This window comes from Lissotriton vulgaris, chromosome 1_1 (assembly GCF_964263255.1).
Source record: "Lissotriton vulgaris chromosome 1_1, aLisVul1.2, whole genome shotgun sequence".
Classification (NCBI taxonomy): domain Eukaryota; kingdom Metazoa; phylum Chordata; class Amphibia; order Caudata; family Salamandridae; genus Lissotriton; species Lissotriton vulgaris.
The window spans coordinates 950,477,773-950,493,853 of record NC_141685.1 but is presented as its reverse complement, the minus strand read 5'-3'; the positions used below and the strand labels follow the sequence as shown (position 1 = coordinate 950,493,853).

The 16,081-nt window shown below is 45.8% G+C and overlaps 1 protein-coding gene across 1 annotated transcript in view; it reads right to left on the bottom strand.

Annotated features, from left to right (window-relative positions):
• The window catches only part of SMARCD1 (SWI/SNF related BAF chromatin remodeling complex subunit D1), a 149,656-nt gene that overhangs the window by 96,955 nt on the left and 36,620 nt on the right, over positions 1 to 16,081 (bottom strand). Inside the window, exons 2-3 of the mRNA XM_086959350.1 lie at positions 3,250 to 3,449; positions 2,487 to 2,532 (exon numbers count right to left, since the gene is read on the bottom strand). Coding sequence (XP_086815476.1) covers positions 2,487 to 2,532; positions 3,250 to 3,449 — 246 coding nt within the window. The remainder of the gene's footprint in view (positions 1 to 2,486; positions 2,533 to 3,249; positions 3,450 to 16,081) is intronic.

The window sequence follows — 16,081 nt, the reverse complement described above, 5'->3', positions numbered from 1 at the left end:
GTAAACTTCCTGTTCACCAGGAGCTGTCAGATACATGGTCTTTCTCAAACTGGAAACTGATCAGATCACATGCAATCTGGCCTAAAAGCATCACAATCTCATAGATGCCACCGTTATCATACTTTCTGCTAAAGCAATGCTGAAAACAAACAATATGTAAATAAATAGGTCCACATTAAGTTCATATTTCAATCTTTATTTAGTTAAAACAAAAAACACATAAAAGCACAAATATAAAATACATTTCATTCTTAAAAAACCCAATCATGCATGATAGAATCGCCATGCTCAAAATTGCTCTGTATCCATACATGATTGCAAGTAATGTTAAAAAGAATCACATATTAAAATCAGTAAAATACATCTCAAATGTGAAAACTAGTCATAGGTCTTTAACATACCATGCTATACGCAAAGTGGCTAAGTGCATGAAATGGTAAAAACATAACAAATAATGCTAAAAATATAAAGACAGTAGGCAGTAATAAAAGATAATACCTAATCGACTTTCCTACTTATGCACAGAATACTAGGACCGTTTCCCCGTTCATTTGCCAACTAGTCTGTACTGTTTGACTACAGCAGCAATAAATCTATAAATTGTGTGACAGACCACATCAGTTTGAAGCAACTGAAGATACTCCAGTGCCGCCTTGCACTCTGATGATGAGATGCCTCATTAAGGGTAGAGTCCATATATAATTTTCAAAAGAAGAACAGGTGCAACTGGAAAGTGATTAAGTTGCACGGTATCAGATCTCTTGATATATATACATCTGAGGGATAGGATACTACATAGTGGACCATACAGAGTGTAAATCGTGTCAAATAAAACCTGACAGCGTGGCACCATGGCTAGATATGGTTCCATACGGGTGGCTGTGCACAGCGGACTATATATGCTTCAACTATCTTCCTCAGTTCGGTTCCCACTCTTTTCCCAACTACAAAATGTAGTAGTTTGCTTTTCACTGAAATTTTGATTGATTGGTTGATGCTCCGCGGATTTTCGTAGAAATCCATCTTACGGATAGCCCACAGATCTTCTATTGCATGCATCAGCCCTTTAATGTCATGGACTCTTGGCATTTTTAAGCAGTCAGCAATCACCATTTGCCTAAGTATGGCTTCAGGCCTGAAATAGACTGAAAGCCACAGCATAGTTGGTGCTAATCCTGTTATCGCTCCTAAATATTGGAGCCCTACTTCCTTATGACTTATGGCTAGGACACTGTTGGGGAGCAATACGAGTCTTTGCAGTGCTGGAGTGGTCAGTGTACTCCTATACTCCTGCACCAGAGGAGGCTATCGATCTGGCTTTATACGTTTTAATAATATCAATTGGCATGGACCCTAGTTAGCCAGCAAATTTAAACAGTGATGCTATGGTAGGTTTGAAATGCATTGTCCTCACACTCATCAAATGCTTCCAGGAGCTCATATTATCGAAGACCCCCAGGTAAGTAAAGTCCACATTATTTAACAAAACAGTTCATTGCCCAGGGTACATAGAGTGTTCTTTAAAAAAATTGGCTTCATACGTGCACATTAGTATCCTTTCTCTAACAAATACTCAAGACAGTTGTAGGGTGCAGAGAACTGGATGCACAGCCATCCGTGACCATTTGCTCAACTTTAAACATTCATTTATAGTGGGGCAGCTACCACAGAGTTTAATCAAAAAAACTAGTCTACATTAAGGGATAGGGTAGTAAAAATATATGTAATTGGTGCATGTAAAAAGGGATGGAGAAGGCTACTTTACATAAGCAAAACGTTCTGTACCATGGAGCACTGATGACAGTGCTATATACTGAAGTTGCTAAGCTGGTTTATGTATTCATTCAGGCTCATACAAAAGACATGGATTGTAGGGCATGAAGGTAAGGAGGGGGTTCTTGTGAGCTTATAGCCAGATCAAATCCAAATATTAGCACTAGTAAATTTGCATAAAAATACTGCAGGCCTCTGTTCCAGGATAAAAACGGAAAGCATAGAGAAGCAAAACATATACCAGTTGCTAGGTGCAGAATAAAATGGAGCCCCAGGATCTCATGTTTACTCTACTGAGATATAAGGTTCAGGGCAGGAATATCTAGTACTATATAGCTCTATAATAATCAAAATCTAACTACGATCTTGAGTTGGTGAACAAAATATCTGTCTATTCTCAAATGGGGCGAAGCTCTAGATGGTACTCCGTGCCACACGGCTAAGAACGACCGCAGGTGGCAAATATACAAGTGAAAGACAACATGGTATGGCTGAACAAGAGGCAACTTTGAGTCAACATTGCAAGTGAAAGAAGTCCAGGGCATACACCTCAGCAAGAGTGTTCTATACACAAACCACTGGTACTCCCCATCATTTTGCACAAACATTGGAAATGTCTTTAGAAAAATAGTTCTTCAAACAACCACACCAACCCTTTCGCATAAACTAAAACAAAAGTTACTTGAACATTGGAATCTTTGGCAGTGTCTCACCCTCTGAGGTAGAATCTTGTCTGCCATCTTCTTCTTCTTTGTATTGCTTAAAAAAAATACAATGAAAATCCTTAAACTACAGGTCAACAGCAGTGCAATTATGCATTCTTTACAATAAATCCTCCCAACAGCAACCCAACCAGGAATAAACAGATCTATTTGAAGGAATGCCATTTCTGCCAAACCAGCGAGCAACTATTCTCTGAAACGTTTGTGGTCAACATTTGAGCAATGTCCTGACAGCCTCCAAACTTCATGCAGAATAGTACCATGACCAAGGCATGCTCATTCACTGGCAGAACTTTCGGAGTTTTCCAATAGAGACTGAAAACGCCAGCAGGAGCCTTTACCAAGCACAACTTCAGAGAGGTCCAGCTGGGGTATTTGCTTTTGCAGGGATATTTTGGTTGTCCATTTTAAACTACAGGGTACCCTCTGCAGCTCAAAGATTACTGTGACCCTAAATTTGCAGCGTGTATAACTGCAGGTGGATAGAAAACATGAATGCCTAGAGAGATCCCATCACAGGTTTATGTGATGCTACGGTCTGGTGATTGCAAAGAAACGAACGATTTTGCTCTCCTCTCGTCCCATAGCATTTCACAAGTGGTGGTTTACCTCAACTTTCAGACCTATGCTTTTGTTGCTATTCCTTACTGCCTCAGCCATGAAATGTGTGGGGAGTAACCTTTTTCACCCAAATGTGAGCCCCTAAGCTGCCATTGCTATGGTCCTCGGAGCAAAATTACATGTCTGCTATTACCTGTGATTACGGTTCTGTGCTGCTTGCGCCTGCTGCTGCTGTTGCTGCTGCTGAATCTGCTGGGAAGCTGGCCTCTTGCGGGCTGGATCCATTCCGGACTGTGCACCACCAGTCCTTGCCCCTGGACTCCCACCATACCCTGGTGGTCCCATGGGGGGTCCCTGAGGGGTCATTCGGCTTCCTGGAAGCATACCAGGGCGCTGTGGAGAAAAATAAATTAATATCAGCAAAACATTTTTTTAAGTTGATACGGCAGGACAAGTATTGCTAAAACCAATGCAACAGAATATGAGCATGTGAGGATTTATGAATCCTATTCACCTTCCCAACCACATTTCAACACTTCATTGACAATACACAAAACTCCATGGAGTGTGTCCATGCCTGACAACATTTGCTAAAGACATCTTGAGGACATTCAGACAGTTTGCCTGGGAATACATTCTGTCCGTTGCATCTCATTGGGTTCGTAACTCATTTTTTCTGGCTTTGTTTTAGGCTGCCCAGTGTGCGTTCGACCCTCCCAGTGAGTAAAGTGTCTTCACACTACCTTTCCTTGTATTCTCCCATGAGTGCGTCTTTCAGTAAACAGGCCTGTAAATCTTGTTCTTATATTGTCACATTTGCTGTGTATTTAAAGACAGAGGTCACTTGATCCATGCTCCAGACGAGGAAGTGAAGCTGGCACATGCTGCCTAATTAAGTAGGAGGCAGCAAATAGGAGTTAAAATGAAGCCCATGATTGGTAAGCAATGGGCCGGCCCCAAGGCCTTTGCTGAAAACAATATCTATAGTAAGCATCGCAATCCTGAACGAGACCTAAGAAAAAAGTGCATTTCTTGGGGTTCGAACAGTTCATTCTCCCCTTTAACTGGTAACATTCTAGAATGTATTCTGGACATTACATGATGATATTTTGAAACAAATGGAAAAATGCGCTCTACAAGTTTGTTACAAAGGATATTTAAAAATCCCTTGTCGTGTAGTTCAGAGGACCCCCCAGGACCTGCGCATTTTGGATGACCTAAACGGAGGGCTTGGTGTGCAGACAGACTCCCCACATGAAGAGTCAGCGGTTAGACCAGCTAGCTCTACTGTGCCACTACCACCCCCCTGTATTCTACAGTGGTGTACGTAGTTTCTGGCAACCACTGAACAGGAAAACCCCGATTCCTCAAGTATCGTGGAAAACAATACGGTTTCTTTCGCTCAGTCACTCGTGCTTACTTTTCTCAGAGTACACATAGAATGGCAATTGGAACGGTTTCAATAATTATTTATTGATCAAGCGTCAGTCTAGTATGAAACATATTCACTGTGACAATCAAATGACGGGAGCAGACAAATGTGATCGCCAGCACCAATATTGTAAATGGCAGATACATTTCTACCATAGTGCTAATAGGATGAATAAAAGAATATATAAAACAATAGCATTGGCGTACCCCTACGATGCGTAGCTTACCTAAATGTACCTAGCCTAGATATGCGAGTGAAGCATGTGTATGTAAGTGCTAGGATATATCTTAATGGAGCCAAGAATCCCCCGGGGAAGTGCTAACCCCTCACCTGATGGTTCTGAATGAAGGACCCAGTCTCTGCATCGAGGATTGCACCCAGCAAGGGATGCCAGGCCTCTGCTTGTCGAAGGATCAGCCAGAAGAGTGTCGGTCCAGCCTGGAAGGAATTCTCCTCTCTCTCTGTAAGGGGGAGTGAGGCTATTTTATACTAAAGTGGTCACTCCAGGGTTTCGTCTAGAATCTATAGGTTTTGAAAACACTCGCTAATCCTTTTCTAAACAAACATGATCATGCACAGCTGGCTGTTGCCCATGGATGAAAAAAGTGGTGACCCTCATACAGAATAAATCTGCTGTGCCTGAGGACATGTTTATGTAAGTCAGGTACAGGGATTAAGATAGGGTACCGAGAGCCTGGTATCGAAGAGACAGAAGTAGGCTACTAGTTAAAAGGTCACCTGTGTAAGACTTATGTTGTGTGGATGGGACAAAATGTATATAATCGGTATGTACATGATGGAACATGATGGGACTATCCTAAAGGGCATGACACCCTGGTTTCTCAGAATTACCAGGGCTGTATTTTGCCTGCGGATGATCTTTGTGGTATTGCTCAATGAAAATACTGAGAGAAGATACCACGTGTAAATCACTCCCTAAGCGACTTGATTGCAATTTCCCACAAGTCATTCACAATAACCAAGAGGAAAAGCAATCTCTTAAATATTTGGGGACACTGAGCAGAGAAGACTATGTTTGTCTCTGCAAACTAGAGGCAGTCATGTAGCTGAGGGATCTACTAACAAATAATATGTACATTGACTCGTATGTACAATGAGTTTCAGGGAATTTACATTATTATTATAAGGTCCTGTGTAACGCATAGCTACCCAAAAAGGCATCCCAGCGCTTTGGCAAAGAGATAGGAGCTTGCAAAATAAGAACCGATCAGAACAACCAGGTTGTCAGGTTTTTCAGGAGGTGGTCAGTGAGGGACAGTTTCTCAGAGACTCGGGCAGGATCTTCCACAACTTAGGGCCCAAATAAGAGAAGGGGCGCCCGCCTGAATGAGCCAGTATAACCCCAGGAACGATACAGAGATACCGGTTGCTCCATTGAAGGGAGCAAGTTGGCTGTCATGGTACCCTGAGTTCTTTTAGGAAAAGTGGACCAGACCACAACATCCCTGGATAAATATATTATAGGGATTTCAACTGTATGCGTTTGTCCACCGTACGCTAGTGAATTTCACGCGACATACCCAACACAGAGGCATGTTTGGGTAGATGATATAGAAGTATGGCAGCAGAGTTTTGAATGACTTGTAGGTGTCTGATAGAGGCCTTGCCTGCTCCTAATTAGAGGATGTTTCCATAATCCAGTCTTGATAGAATCAAGGCCTGGATGACCGTCATTTGGGCTGAAATCAGGAGCATCCAGATAATATTTTTCAGCAATTTCAGGACCACGACACAGGTTAAAGCTATCTTGCCGATTTGAGATTTCATCTACAGATTGACATCTAGCCTAAAACCAAGGTTCTTTACTTTAGAGACCGGTTCTGGGAGAGTGCTTATGGTCTCAGGCCAGTGCTGGGGGGACCCATAACAGGGTTCTTAACTATCACCATCACCTCGGTCTTATCGCCATTGAGCTTTAATGAGTTGGTGTTCATCCAGGTAAGGATCTTACCCAAACAATAATTCAAGTAATCTGAACTATGGCCTTGAGTAGATGACAAAGAGAAGATGATTTGAGTGTCATCTACGAAGTAAAACAGAGTAAGGCTACAGCTTTCTACAAAATCCACCAAAAGCCAAACAGATATTGAATTGTATCTGGTGTAATGTCGACCCTTAAGGAACTCCAGATGTAAGGGTGTGAGTCTTTGACGTAGAGCTGTAGGAAAATATTTGGAAGGTGGATGTCATCCAAGATGCAGCTGTCCCTTGGAGACCCAGGTTCGCCAGACTTTTTTTTTTTTTTAACAACTCTTTATTGACAGATCACACACAAAAAAACAAAAACGCAGCACTCCCTACCCAGGAGGGACTGCAAACAAGCAGTTCTCATCAGAAACAGGGATCTAAACCACATCGTATAACAGAACCCTTAACCCCCCGGCCCACCTACTCCACCCCTCCCACCACCACTGCTCCCCCAACCCGGAACCCCCTCCCCCTACCGCCCCCCCCCCCCGCCCAATGTCTTTTTAATCTTGCAGAGAAAATAAAGGATTACATACATAATGCTGTGTATACCATAACGCCCCCATAGCCCCATCACAACAGCCCCTCGGTGTCTCTTGGCTGTGCTGGCGGTTCCAGCCATATAGCTCTGTAGTCTGCCCACCTTTTCCATATTTTGTAATGCTTCCAAGGGCAGCCTCTGGCTTCAAAGATTGGCCGCTCCAACCCCATGCAAAAATCCAGGCCCTTTTTCCACACCCCAACCTTAGGAGCCTGGGGGTCCTTCCAGGCCTGAGCACCATCTCACTTCGCAACCGCAAGACCCAGCTGGAGCAGATGTCTCTTGTATATATTGCCACCTACTCCATCGAAGACGTGAAGAAGCCCCAGTTTGGGAGTAAGTGGGAGGTCCCAGCCCAACACCTCGGCTAAGCAGTCCCATACCCCGGTCCAGAATCCAGCCAAATTACCACAACTCCACAATGTATGCAAGAAAGTGCCCATCTCACGTCCACAGCGCAAGCATTCAGGGGATTCAATCAGTCCAGCTCGCCACAGTCTTTCCCTGGTGTAATAAGCCTTATGCAGGTACTTGAACTGGATAAAGCGCAGGCGCATGGCAATAGCCGCTCCTCTTGGGGCCTCAAGGGCTTCTCGCCAATCTTCTTCCCCTAGCTCCCCCACATCCCTTTCCCAGGAATCCCTCAGCTTCTGCAATGAAGAGGAACAATGTTTGATAAATGCGGGATATTTTCTTTTCTTCCAGGTCTCCCATAAACACGTTTGCCTCTATCGGGCTAAACTCAGGTATGGAGTCCAGTCCCTCCAGGGCAGGTGTAACAGCAGGACGGAACTGCAAATACTTGAAAAACTGCGTTCGGGGCATGTGGAACTCCTCGCTGAGCTCTTGAAAGGATTTAAGTGTCGTGCCTTTCAGAACGTGGCCCAATGTGGAGATACCTACAGAGTCCCACCCCCGGAAGCCCTCCAGTGCCGCCAGTCGACCATTTTGCCAGAGCTGGGTCTCCTCCGCCAGCCTATCCCACCATCCCATGCGGCGCACCTTCTGCCTCCAAATCTGGAAGACCACTTGGGTAACCCTGGGCAGCCCTTTCTTCAACCGTGCGTAGTATAAAATGGTGTGTAGCGTGTCAGGTTCCATGAGGTATCGCTCAAGGGCATATGCAGGGTCTGCCCTATCTCCATACCACCATTCATTCAGGATAAGGAGGTGGGACGCTTGGTAATAAGACAGAATATCTGATGTTGCCAGCCCTCCGCAGTACGTGGACAAAAAGCAGGTGCGCAAGGCCACTCACGCACCCCCCCCCCCCCGGTCCACAGAAACTGGCCCAGAACAGAGTTTAATTGTCGAAACCATTGTGGCGAGATCGAATATGGATGGTTCTGCAGCTGGTATAGCAGGCGTGGAAGGGCAACCATCTTAAAGATAGCCGATCTGCCGTACATATTGAGGGGCATGCGAGACCAAGATTTCATATCCGTCGGAACTCGGTCCCAAACCGGCACTATGTTTCGCTCCCAAGAAATAGCGGGTGAAGCCGTCAAAAAGACTCCTAAATACATGAGGCCCCCGGTGGATACCTGTGGTGGCGAGGTCCACGAGCCGAGCCCTTCAGAATCCCCGAGCACCCACAAAGTGGATTTGCGCGGGTTTAGGTACAATCCCAACACTTCGCCGAATACTCTCATGATCTCTAGGACTCGAGGTCCCGACCTATTCAAATCTGTAAGGAAGAACAGGACATCGCCCGCATACAATGCAATTCTGTCCGATGGACCAGCTTCCCATTCGAAGCCCCGTAGTTGTGCGTCTATTCGGACCCACGCGGTCAATGGCTCCATGGCAAGAGCGAACAGGTACGGCGAGAGGGGGCATCCCTGTCGAGTGCCCCGCCGTATGGAGAAGGCCGCAGACGTGGCCCCGGTCACTGAGGCCGTCAAATCCGTATATAATAGCTTCAGGTAGGACATGAATCGTGGCCCAAAGTTAAGGTGTGACAGGAGTGCAAAGAGGTAGACCCAGCTCAGGGAGTCGAAGGCCCTGTCTATGTCAGCCAGGAACAGTGCCGCCTGGGCCCCGATGCCCCCAATCGCCTCAACCGCTACATGTGTGCATCTGATGTTATGTCTTGTTGCCCTATGGGGCATGAACCCGGCTTGGTCCGGATGGATCAGGTCTGTTATATGGGGGAGGAGCCGGTTCGCGAGTGCCTTGGCCAAGATCTTGGCCTCAATATTTAGAAGGGAGATCGGGCGATACGACTCGTGTCGGTCTGGACGCCGTCCAGGCTTGCAAAATACAACAATCTCTGCATGTTTCCAATCTGTTGGCAGGAGTCCATGCTCTCGCGCCGCCTCTAAGGCATTCTTATAGTGTAGCCCTAATTGAAGATGGTATTTCTTGAAGAACTCGCTCGGGAACCAGTTAGGTCCGGGGGCCTTGCCGGTATTAAGTTCCCCATGGGCCGTACCCAGTTCCTCCACCGACAATGGAAGCTCAAGACGCTCCCGCACTTCTTCAGGGAGTGCGCGTGGTGGGAGATCTGCAATAAATGTATCTACATCCGGCGCAGATAGACACTCCTGCGGGGCATATTGGGCCGCATAGTACCGAGCAAAGCTGTCCGCCAGCTCCTTTGGAGACGAGATCGGGCCCCAGTGTCATCTCTAAGGGCCGGCAGCCCCGCGCCTGGAATGTGGCTTGGCAGAGTCTCTGCAGCATTGTGCTCGACTTGTCGCCCCATTGATAAATTCTACTCTGTGTCGCCAACCACATTTGCCGGGCCTCGTCGAGTAGCAGGGACGCATAATACTGCTGGGCCAAGAGTAGCTGCCCCACCCCCTACCGTCTCTAGTCACCCCGCATCGCGTCTCCAACAGTTCAACCGTTGCTGCGGCCTTCACCAACTCTTCCTTGCGCTTCTTACGAGCCGCCACACACCAGGCAATGTCCACTCCACGGAGCGTGGGCTTTAGGGCTTCCCAGAGCGTCACTACATCCGTCACTGAGCCTAGGTTATCCTGCCAATAATGGGCTATGGCCTCCCCCATATGAGTCTGGTAGTCCTCCTGCTGTAGGCTCCACACAGAGGCGCCATCGAAATGGCTGTCTCGCCCTGTCTAGGGTGATGTAGACTGCGACTGGAGAGTGATCAGACAGTCCCCGTGGTAAGATAACCGCCGAGTCAACTCTCCCAATCACTGCAGTGGGGACAAATATGTAGTCCAGTCTAGAAAATGATTTATGGACCGCTGAGACATAGGTATACTCCCGGGTATGTGTGTGTAAATAACGCCATGTGTCCACCCATCCCATTCCCTGCACCATATTGCTCAGTTTAGTCGGCGTGTCTGCTATTTGGCCATCCCCGGGTCTACATCTATCCACACGGCTATGCATAACATCATTCCAATCGCCCCCAATCACAGCCAGTCCCTCCAGAATCTCTGCCCACACCGTAAACAGCTTCTCCACTAGTGACCACTGCAACGGGAGCAGGGCGTACACACTCCCAATCACCAGAGCCTCCGCACCAATTCGCCAGACTTTTTAATAGAATGGTATGTGGCAAAGTATCGAGGGCCGTGCTAAGGTGAAGTAAAATCAGCGCAGCAGTTTCACCATTATACAGGAGCTTTCTTAGATGTTCAATGACTCCCGGAAGGGTTGAGTCAGTGCTGAGTCCTGCTCTAAAGCCAGACTGTGAGGGATGAAAAAAATTGTGGGATTCTACTAACGTAGAAAGTTGCACATTAACATATTTCTCCAAGATTTTGGCGAAGACGTGAAGCATCGAAATTGGTCTGAAATTAGACCAATTGGACGGATCCAAATCGGGCTTTTTAGGGGAGACAGGACCGCGGTGTGCTATGCCAGAGGAATGTGTCCCTCTTGTAGGGAGGATTTGAGAAGTACTGTCAGTAATTGTATTAGAACTGGCTCCAGTGTACAAAGTTTGTCTGGGAGAAAAGTATCTCGAGGGGCACCAGGCTTTATGGGATGTAAGAGAGTATGAAAGAGAGGTATCCAGAGGGGCAAAAGAGTTCAGACTTTTACTGGCTTGCGAAGCACTGAAGTTATCCGCTTCGCAGGTAGAGCATTCCATCCGTGAGCTGATGCTAGACACATTATCATCCCTCTGAGATTCGCTCGCTGAGACAGTGTTGGATATCTGTCACTTTTTTACAAGAGCCTCACCTAGACCGACAGCAAGGGGGATGGCGTTACATTACCAGAATCTGAAAGTTCTTTAACTACTTTAAAAAGAGTTTTGAAACAGTTCTGAACAGCTCAGAGTTTATCTTGAGAAAAAGTCGCCCTTGTGGCTCTGCACAGTTTGTGAAAGTCTCTTAATGCTGCTTTGTATTTAAGTTTGTTATCCTCAGCATAAGATTTTCTCCAAGACATTGCCAGAAGCTCACACCTCTTTTTCTTACCACAAACAGCCTCACTGAAGCAGGGATCAGGAGGGTGGAGTTTGACGGCGGAGCTCGATTTAGCTGGCAAGAGGGCTTCCAGGAAATCTGGATCCAATCATCAACCATAGGTTGGTCTAGCACAATAGCCTGCACAAGACTAGATAAGGTATCTAGGAGTCAAAAGTTTAAGAGAGGGGAGGTCTAGTTTCAACCAATTTCTTGACATAGCCAGAGGTTTAGCCACAGCTTTTCGGGCAGTGAAAGAGTCAGAATGGAAAAGGGCACTGCGAAGTAGTCGGAGTAGTAGTGAGGCCCTTGATGTTCGAAAAAATAGGATCCAATAGATGTCCAGCCTTGTGTGTAGGTGCAGAATTAATTAAACTGAGGTTCAAGGCACTAAGCTCCTCTGTAAGGGATGATCATCCAGATGTATATTTAAATCCCCAAGAAGAGTAAAATTGGTAGAATTAACAAGCACTGGCGTTGCCAATAGGTTTCGCATTTGGAAAGTTGGAGCTATTGGTTTTGTAAATGACATTTTATATTTATATATTGTTATTGACAATGCCAATAACGATATATAAATATAAAATGTCATTTACAAAACCAATAGCTCCAACTTTCCAAATGCGAAACCTATTGGCAACGCCAGTGCTTGTTAATGCTTGTTTCAGTTGTTTCAGCTCTCTCCAAGAGTGCATGTTGTCTCCCTTCCTCCGCCTAGCGCTATGTTCCTCTCTCCCATATATGCCTTTACCGAGGGCAATGTACGCACGAAGGTCTGTAAATGTACAAAAATGAAACACTATCAGTTTTGAAAATTTCTCCCCTACTGTGATACGTGTGCCATGGATGTCTCAGTGTTACATAAACAGCCCCTCTCTGCTAACCCTGAACAGACTGCGGTGCCCCCTGGGCCCACCTCCATGTAATGAAGAAATACCCTCCCCCTCTTTCAAATGAGCCAGGGTGAGGCTGTAAGCCGGTCACTTTAGGCTGCAGAAGTGGCACTACCAGAAGCCCCCCGCCACACACGAGAGCACCCTGGTATTCTCACAGCGGGATGTTATTTGTCACAGAGAACACGGCTCCATGCTGGCGCCGCTCGGATAACAATCCGCAGTGACAGCACTAAAAGCGTTGTGTGTGTTTGTGCTGGGAGGCGGCGGGCTGGGGGCGGGAGGAGTGTTTCACCAGTGGATGGCTGGGGAAGCTTTAGTAAGCACAGTAAATGTGAGTCATGTCACAGAGAGCGCACACCAGCCATCTCAAAATGAAGACACGACCAGGAGGAAGCAGCTTTAATGAAACTTTAAACTGGCAGCAGCAAATGAGTCTCAAAGCACATAAAACACGCTGCATTCTCAACAAATAAAAAAAAAATATTGCCAACCGATGAAATAAAGGAAGCAAAAAAAAAAAAGATGAAGCACTGTGTCCGGAGGAGTGTTTCACCAGTGGACGGCTGGGGAAGCTTCAGTAAGCGCGAAAGTGAAAGCATTTTGCTCGCGCTTGGAGATGAATGCCAAAGAAAAACAAGCCGAGCCAGAGAAATGAAAGGAGCCTCAGCCATTGTTAAAGATAAACGCGTGGCAGGCGGATTAGGGAGATGCGCGGAGGGAAGCCGGATGGGGGCGGGAGAGCCTGGTGGGGGGGCGGGAATGCGAGCGAGGGGAGGAGAAGTGTGGCAGGCGGATTAGGGAGATGCGCGTGCTTGTGTGGTCACGTGACCCGCTTTTGTGGTCACGTGACTCACATGCACTGTGAAAAAACCGCAGTGGTTTGACGAGTCGATGGAGCACTTGAATTCTCGCCTATTACATTCGCAAGCGAATGATAATAGGCGAAACCTAAAAATGTAAGGAGACAGCAGGTTAGAAACCATAGTGCACCAATTACCAACAAAACTGCGGGCGGTAAATCAGAGCGCCGGATATGGTGAGGTTATGGGAGAGGCAAAGAAAACAAAAACATGGCTTCACAGACAGGGATAAGTATCTCCTGTTTTTTAAATTGGTATTTCACTTTAAATGATGGCTATCCCACCTCCCCTCTTATTGCGATCTTGCTTAACAATGCAATAGTTCTAGGTTAAATCTGCAACATCAGGCAATGAGGCCTCATGGAGCGATGTTTCAAAAAGGAACAGCGCTATCCTCTAGGATAGAGGGGTGTCCCTCAATTCGCACTCTGGCAATGAAGTGTTTGAATTTTGGTAATCGATTAACAAGTCGATAGCTGTGATTCATCAATCTTTATCTTTATTTGATTTCAGTTGAATTCTGTATATACTTGATATATTTCTCATTCCAAATCATTAACGCATAATTCTTGTGAAATATTCAGAGTAATAAAAAGGTCCCAGTCCTCCCCAACAGAATTCCAATCACTCACAAACAAGTAGTATGTTTTTGAATAAGGAGTGCAGAGGAGCCACAAGCCACCCTACCCGAGCCATTGCTGCTCTTAAATAGAGGCTGTGCGTAGAAATTAAAGCGCTGACGTACGGCAAAGCGGGCCTCTCAAATTTGTTTTAGAAATAAGGAGTGTTGCGGTGTGGCAGGACACTCTACCTGAGCCCTGAAACTCATTCCCAGTAGTTATAGTGATATGTAGTGTCCCTGATGGCATGGACTCATTCAGTAACCTTGTGTGAAAAACACAAAGAATCTAAGAATATCTGGACTCTGAAGAGAACAGTTGTCCTTGAATAATACTCTTCCTATGAAACAGCTCTTCACTTTGTACTACACCCACGTCACTGACTTTGCATCAGGACACGATCGTTTGAAGCACAGGAGTGAATAGAGAAGAACATTTCACTTTTCTTCCTCTTCTTTACATGTACTGATCCTGGATAGAGTTTAAAGTGCAATGTTGTATTGTACTGTAATATTTATACATCTCAAATATCCAGTGCCCTAAGAATTATGCCATTCTGTGGCTGCAATGTTTTCAGCATAACCATGGTGCTACCACACTTGCTGCACAATCCACCTTTTGCTGCATCATTTGTGAATTTACACCCAAAAACAATTGTTCCTAGTCCAAACTGATCAAAATTTAGCAACAAAAAAAGCAAAACACGTGGTGCTGCTCATGGCAGGCACTTTGCAATGGTGCTACTGAAGTGAAACTTTTGCCTAGACAGTATGTGGTTAAAATGATAAATTAGGAAAATATTTCTGCCATGGTATTCAAAATGTAGTTAATCGAGCTGCATAACTTAGTTTCCCTCCAGAAGCCCTGCATTAACCCTTCACATACACTACAAAAGGTGCTTTATAAAAGCAGCATAGGATCGCGGCTTATACAGCGAGTCCCGTTGTTATCAGCTTACAAAGTGAAAAGGGAAAGACCTTGCTAAATCACAATAATTCCTGCAAGCATTCCATGGGTGGAAATCCTATAGCCCGACACCCAGTACATAATGTTTGGGGTCAAGGGCAACACGTTTTCATGTTTATTTTGTCCTTGGGACAAGTAGGCCCAACCCCTTGCAGGACAAACCCTTTGGCTTCTAGAGTACAGTACCACATTATGGATCTGGGAAGCACACTGTCTGCACTTAAAGGTAATATGTGTATCTATCTGTTAATGCTGTTCGAACTTGTATTTATGGTTCATTAATAGAAAGCACTAACTGTTAGGGGGAGCACTCTAAATAAATGAGAGTTCAGACAGCACTACCTAGAGTGGTTCCAGTATAAAAAGGTGTACACATGTTGCAAAGTTTAACAATATGAGGCTACATATAATGCCTCTAGGTTGCTCTCTGATTGGATGCAAATATATGCAAAAGCTTGAAAGCACGATTGAGGATTCTTTGATTTCAAAATAAAATCTTCATTAAAAAAAACTAACTAGAAACAAAATGTTTTGCTAATTTACTGTGAAAATTTAGGTATAATTTCTTTGAAGCATCATTTGATAAAATGTGCCGATGCATGCTAGTATTTCCTAAAATTAGCCATAATGAAAAATCAGCGTAACCAGTTTCAACAAAATTATAGGAAACATGACAATAAACAGGCATTGGCAAAGCCAATAGGTATGACAATGATGGTTGGCCAATCAATCAATCAATCAGGTGTTTGTTAAGCGCGACTACTCAACCGTAAGGGTCTCAAGGCAAAGGCGGGGGTGTTTAGCAGCCTCCAGTCTATCAAGTGACAGGGGGGGGACGTCTGTTGAAGAGCAAGGTTGAGGTTTCTTGCGAAGATGGGGAGCGATGTTGTCCGAGGTGGAGCGGCAGGGTATTCCAGGCCCGGGCCGCGAGGAAGGAGAAGGAGTGGCCTCCCAATCTGGCCTTTCTGGTACGGGGGACCACAGCGTAGGAGAGCTGGGCAGATCGTAGGGTCCTCTGGGGAGCGTTGAATTTGAGTAGACTGTTCAGGTATGCTGGTCCGGTGTCGTGGAGGGCCTTGTGGGCGTGTGTGAGCATCTTGAAAGTGACTCTAGCTTCGATGGGGAGCCAGTGGAGTGTGCGCAGGTGCTGGGAAATGTGGCAGTGTCTTGGCAGGTCGAGGACCAGTCTTGCGGCAGTGTTCTGGATGTTCTGTAGCTTGAGGGTGAGGTTTTTGTTTATTCCAGCGGAGTGCGTTGTCGTAGTGGAGTCTGCTGGTGACCAGGGCTTGAGTGGTCTTTCTGTGTTCGAGGGGGATCCATTTGAAGGTCTTGC